Source organism: Apteryx rowi, unplaced genomic scaffold (genome assembly GCF_003343035.1).
Source record: "Apteryx rowi isolate R43461 unplaced genomic scaffold, aptRow1 scaffold_386, whole genome shotgun sequence".
Taxonomy (NCBI): Eukaryota; Metazoa; Chordata; class Aves; order Apterygiformes; family Apterygidae; genus Apteryx; species Apteryx rowi.
The window spans coordinates 385227-391786 of NW_020450374.1; the positions used below are offsets into that span (position 1 = coordinate 385227).

At 41.7% G+C, this 6560-nt stretch overlaps 1 protein-coding gene across 8 annotated transcripts in view; it reads right to left on the bottom strand.

The window, feature by feature from the left end:
- Positions 1–6486, bottom strand: part of PAN3 (poly(A) specific ribonuclease subunit PAN3) — an 83566-nt gene extending 77080 nt beyond the window's left edge. For 4 of the 8 annotated variants that reach the window (XM_026074313.1, XM_026074311.1, XM_026074307.1 and 1 more), the window contains exons 1-2: positions 6447–6486; positions 658–798 (exon numbers count right to left, since the gene is read on the bottom strand). In XM_026074313.1, the coding sequence (XP_025930098.1) occupies positions 658–798; positions 6447–6471 (166 nt within the window). In that variant the 5' untranslated portion in view covers positions 6472–6486. Of the gene's footprint in view, positions 1–657; positions 799–3175; positions 3765–3827; positions 3847–4825; positions 4925–6446 lie in introns of those variants that run through there. The other 4 variants (XM_026074314.1, XM_026074320.1, XM_026074308.1 and 1 more) reach the window with 4 other exon arrangements.
- Between the last annotated feature and the right edge of the window lie 74 nt (positions 6487–6560).

Here is a 6560-nt window from a genome sequence, read left to right on the forward strand (position 1 = left end):
TCTTCCTGCCAGTTTCATCACCATTAGAACTACTGCAGCCTTTCAATGAGGGAGTCTACCAAAGACTACAGGAATTTGGTATTCACAGCTAACCTGACATGCTTGTACCGTGCATGTCTACTCTCACTTTTGTATATATGCACTTGTTTCTAAATCTCAGTTCTTAAAGAAAAAATATCAGGAGTAAAATGCTGTAAGGAAGCAGATAAAAAAATACAAATAAGCATTAAGCACAAAATATCTTTGATAATCAATCACACAATAATCACATAATCAGAATTTGTTAATTTCTGAAAGACTGGTGTGTCTCTCGCCCACACACACAGATGCATGCACACACACAGAGAGGGAGAGAGGGAGAGAGGGAGAGAGGGAGAGAGGGAGAGAGGGAGAGAGGGAGAGAGGGAGAGAGGGATCGATCTACTCTGATTCATCTTCAATATACAGTTGTTGAAGAGAGCACTGCCCTGGTAGTGTCCTGTTTAACATTTTTGCTACAAAAGCAACAGATAAGGAAAACACCAGCCACATCAGCTTACTATCTAAATCCCTCCTCTGACCCCCTTTTCCTCAGCTGCCTCAAGCCCAAGTCTTCTGTCTGCTTTGGAGGTCCAAAAGACCAGCTTCTCCTTACTTTATCACCCCAGCCTCACTTACCATTTGTCCATTTTTCCCGCAGCAGTCTAAACTTGCTTCTAGGAGGTTCCTTACACATGGAACTCTTTCTGAGCTGGTCCCCAAGGTCACTATTTTCTGTGCATTCAAATCCTTCCTGAAGGCCCACTCCTATAGTGATACCTACAAAAAATCAGTTATCTAATAACTGCTAGATAAAAACTAAATGGGGATACTCTATCTTTAATAAAAACAATATCAAAAATCATATTAAGATATAGCATATATTACTTTCAAGTTTACTTACACAATGTCTGCAACTATTCCCCCCCCCCCGCTTTGCATCTTTGTCTTTGAAACGGAAAAAAAGAATTACAACAGCAATAGTGCCTTCTTTATGTTTTTTTTAAAACCCAACACGTGGCAGGCACTACCAGAAACAAATAATTACCAGTACTCCCAAGGTATCCATAACTCCTGTGGAATATTTAGGCTTCAAATGATTTTTTCCACACAGTTAAAAAAGTATATAAACTGATAAAATCAATTTCAAACCCAATTAATAGTATATTTTATTTCTGGTAAAAGTTTCAAATGCTAAAACTGCCCTTCAAAATCACACATAACTTTGCAGTTTTGTAGATTTTTTTCCTTCCTCCTCCTTTTCTAAAACTAATTTTACCTTTTCCCCCCTACTCCAGTTCTGCATGAAACACAAAAGGAAAAAGAAAATCCACATCTATCATTTCCTAATTTCTAGAGTTGACATGAGATAAAAAGCGATTACATGACTTTGATAATTTTCATTTCCTGCCATACTCATTATTGTTCTTCTTAGTTCTCATTGACTCGTTATTGTTTTTAGTCTTCAATTCTCAGTTGCCTCCAAATGTCCCTTCAATTCTCCGAATTGTCTCAATTAAAAATATTCAAAAAGATAAAAATCACATCACCTAGCTGTCCAGAAAATTAAAAGTGGAAACACCTCTCAAATAAATAAATAAAATCAGGTATAAGACAACTAATATAGTAGCACCTGCAAAAAGTACAAACAGGTCTGAAAAAAGAATTCTCAACCCTATAGGCTAACCACAAGACCTGTTTTCTGTACTTCAGCACAGAAGAAACAAACCCAGGGTAAAACTGATCACTGTGTGACATACCACAAAATATATTTAAAGTTTGAGATAACTGTCTGTGTGTTTAAATACTTCAAGCTGTAAATTGTGAAACACTATCAAAGATTACAAACATCCATATTTAGAATAATCCTGGCCATTGTTTCATTGCATTAAGAACTGTAATCCAAAAGATAGGCTATTCAGCAAAATAGATATTAAAGGCAATCTTGCATGACTCATATACCCACTATTTTAAAGTATTTAAAAACAAATGGGCTGGTACAGACTTAAACACCTTTAAAACAAACAAACAAACAAAAAAAAATTTGAATGCATAAGGTCCTTCTATCCCACCACTAGCCTATTTATGGATTTCACAAAAGCTAAACTGTAATTCTCACTAAGCTAAGCACCAAACAATTGCATGCAGAGTTACTGCAATGGCAGCTGATAATCCCTGCCACTCTGACTGGTCTTCTAATGTCCAGCTTGCTGGCTGTGGAAAGAGCAATACTGCTTTTATTAGGCTAACCCAATGCAACCCAAGCCTTCATGCCCCTTTCCACCTTCTCACAGACAGGCAATAAAGCCTATTCAGAGAGAGGCTTTCTCACCAGCTATGGAGAAACAGCAACACTGCTAACAGAAGTATCACAGGCACACTGGTGAAACAAAAGCCTATTCTAACTACAGATTTCCTACGAGAAACTTGAGAAAGCCTTTTTGGTAGAGAACAAAACTAAAAGGTCTAACAAGGACAGGGTGAACTAGCCTTTGGCATAGGAATCAGAGCATGCTAAAGCAGCGCGGCGGCAGCAGCAGCACTGCTCTTGTGGTCAGCTCCTTCAATACGCACATCGCTGCGCGATGGACAGCAGCATGCAAGCACTGCCGCTGCCGCCCAGCTCACAAAGCACCTGTAGCTCTTAGCTCAGCAAGCCTGTATTTTGGCTGTGTTTACAGAATTCAAACACAAGATGAAAGAGTATTCAGGGTAACCACTATGTATCATGTATTTTACAGCAAAAAGCATGCTGGCAATTAGCAAACACTTGTAGCAATACCTCAGCTAGTATCTATTAATATATAACATAGCTTTTTGCAAAGGCTACATGTAGAGGAATATTATATTTGTTAAGTTATTCAGAAGTTAATAAATACAACCTGCAGCTGCCTGCGCAACTTTAATTTGGCCAAATTATGTAGAGACACGATACATTTTAATAACACAATGACATTTTTCCTTAGCACCCTCCCTCATTCAGCGCCAAGGATGGACAGTGCTCTCTGCATGAGTCACCGCCGTGCAGCAAGGCAGGCTGCTGTCTGTGTAATTTGCTCGTTAGAGAAGCTGGAAGGTGTCATAAACAGACAGCAGATACCAGAAGGGGAATTTTTCATGCGATTATGCCCCCCCCACCTCGCGTTCCCATCCTTACCTGGGCTGTTCCTTACAGCCCTGATAGTCAGTGAAATCTTTTCCCATGAAGGCCAAGCAACAATAATTTCCTCATCTGTGCTCCTTCTAAAGTCTTCTCAGATTACATATTGTTGCCACTACTGCTCAGCCTGACACCTAGACTGGCATCTGGGACGTGTCATTTAGAAAAGCCTTGTGCAGACTCTGGCAGGTAAAAAGCCTAGGAGAAACCAGATTTTTCTCTACTTCTGCCATTGAGGTCCTACGTGAAAAAGATTTTTATTTTTTTTTAAATCAAACTTGAGACAGGTAAACAACTATGTTTCTTGTTTTGTAGATGGTCAGCTGAATGCCTTAAGTATGGGATGTGAAACATGCAGAAGGCCAAGCACTCACAGCTCCAGCTGAAGTAGGAATGGTGCTTTGAACATATGTGCTCCAAATATCAAGGACTTTGGGGCCAGGGGGACAGCAGTCCTAACTTCTGAAAGTGGACAGAGTTCATAGGTATAATCAGTCTCAATTCCCAAGAACATAAAAGAGGCCAACTGGTCAGGCCAAAGACACATTTAATCCACTATCTCATCTCTGACACTGGATGACAGTGCATGTGTACGCAAAAGCATAAGTATGAGGCAAGCATATAGCAATACTTCCCAGAAGGTTCTCACTCATTTAGCTGTAGATGAGTTTGACTGAGACATGATTTTTTTGCATTTAATAACCTCAGGCTGAGTTTTCTTCAAAGACTCTGTTCACTTTTGGAACCCACATCAGACGTTAGTATTCAAAACCTCCTGTGGCACAGAATTCGATAGCTTAACTGTGCATTGTGTGAAGAAAGTTCTCTCTTGGTTAGTCCTGAATATGTCATCTGCTCATTTCACTTGATATCGTTGTATTGGAATACTTCTTGCATTGGTAAACACTGTAACCAGTTTTTCACTGTTCATCTTTCCTTATCACTCCATATTTCTATCACCTATGCTGTGAAAATAAGTTAGTATTTGGGGAGCCTTTGCGATTACCACAGAAAAACCTGTAAATAAATTAATAATCCTGTACTCAAAGCAGGATTAGAGTAACATGCATGTTAGAATGAGGCACTGACCCACTTTTAATAATAAAAAGGACCACACAGTTAATTACTCAATGAACATCATCTACTCCATGCACTGAACGAGGCTGGGGTCCAGTGAAGAAGGAGGGAGAGAAGAAGGAATACATAACCATGTAACTGAATATTACCATAATACTTACAAATTAGGAAAAAAATGTCAATAAGACTGTACAGGCAGTCTACCTTTTGGCACTCCCTAGTTTTGTATTCTTTACTTCAGAACTTTATTCTTTAAATAAAACTTTGTGTATTATTTCCTGCATCCATAAAAACAAAAAACTTTCAGCCCATCCACTTGGAAATCATACTGATAAACACTGTGTGTCATCAGCTGGGTAAGAATTTTAGACATTAACTTGTCAGTACCCATACAGATAAACTCTAGACTTTGTACAAATATTCTGCTCATTTATTTCACAAACTTTTACTGAAGCAAAGAAACTTAAAAGTGAGGCTGAGCCAACTCCCAGGCACTTCATCTAAACTTCTCTCTCTCCTTCCTTACTTTTCTTTCCAAGCTAGTCTCCCTCCTATAAGATCTTCTCCTACCAGTCCAAACTTTTGCCTCCAGTAACTTCAAATGAAGTGTCTTTTCCTGCAGGGAATCACTGAAAACACTGCACTGGAGTGAGTTTGTCCATTCTTGGTGCCCTCATCCCTCTCAATGTGAGCAACTGCAGAGAGCGCACTGTTTAGTTTTGAACCTCTGATGGGCTGATGCATATTCAATAGATAAAAGTTTTTCAAATAATTTAACTGCTCAGCAATATCAACTCTGTGAGCACACACAAATTCTGGTTTTCTTCTTAGATTTGGGACTTGAGCAAGTTTTAGAATTTTTTTTTTATGGCTCAAGTAAAAAAAACAGTCTTCATATAGAAGCTTTTATCCCCAAGCCAAATTACACACATTCTCCACAAGCCTAAATGCATTAGGTTAACAGATTCTACTTATTTCTTTCTGCAGGGGCGGGGAGAGAGGGGAGATATGTATTTCGTGCCCAGCTCTGTTCAAAAGCAAAGCAAATAAAGATTGAATGATCACTGCTGAATCTTTCCAAGATATTTTTACCTGTAAAAAGATGAAAGGCAAGAAAGAATTCAGCATGCACAATTAAAGTTTGAAAAAAAATGATCAAAAACTTGAAAATAGTATCTTTTATCTTAGTATCTTATAACAGAAAGCACTAAGCAATTTTATGCTATAGGCTCTTCCTGGAAGGGTAGACATGACAGCAGTGTCTTTTAGTATAAGACACTGACAAGCTACGAACTACACAGATAACACTGCTCAATGGCAAAAGCTCACCACACTAAACACAAGCAACCTTGAAACCTGGCAAAAAGCAGTTACCAGTTCCTGTATCAAGCAATAAAAGCTATACACAGGATGTTCAGCATGGTTGCATCTTAATTTCCGAAAAAGTACGGTTGCGACTCTTTAGTAGTTAAGAGTCAGTTGATGTAGACAAATACTAGGTTTATGACAGAAATCAATAATGCAACCAAGCTTAACACCCTCATTTAAAGGGGCATGACACTTTTAAACAGACTTCTAGAGTCCGCAGGATTTGGCCGTATCAAGTGCAGCTTTAACTACAAYTTTTATTAAAGCCAGCTTGCTGCAAGCCTCAAGTGCCTATCAGGCCACACACTGGGAAGATGCGTCACTGACCAGTAGCACCAACTCTGCTCTGCATGGCATACGGGCACCCTGAACTCCCACTGTTTAAGAAGGGGCAGCGTAGGAAGACTAAAGAAGTTTTGGAACATTTTACGGAGCGATTTCTTCTCCCGGCAGAGGATAATAGTTTAGGTATTGCGATGGGAACGTTTAAAGCTTCCAACAGCTGAAGCTCAGCTCGGGGGGCTTGACCGAACGCACCCGAGGGGAGTCCCGCGGAGGCGGCCGCCCCTGCCACGGTCCTTCTCCGAGCACAGCCCTCCGCGGCGGGGGCCCGGGCAGCTCCGCCGGGCCCAGCGCCAGCGCGGCTGCTGCCCGGGGCCCCGAGGGCCAGCCGGGAAGCGCCCCTCCGCCCTCCTCCCAGCCGGGACCGAGGCGTCTCCGTCCCGTCTCCCCGCTGCCTGCCCGAGCCCGCACCACGCGTCCAGCCCGGCCCCAGCGCCGCCGCCCCGCTGCCCCGGAGCCGGCGGCGGGTGCAGCCCCGCACCTCGGCGGCACCTGGCCGCCACCATGGCTGTTGTTATTTGTTTCCGGTAGCACCGCGGCACGTCTGGGAGCCGCTTCCCCGGCAGGAGCAACGCAACGCAGCGCAACGCAACGC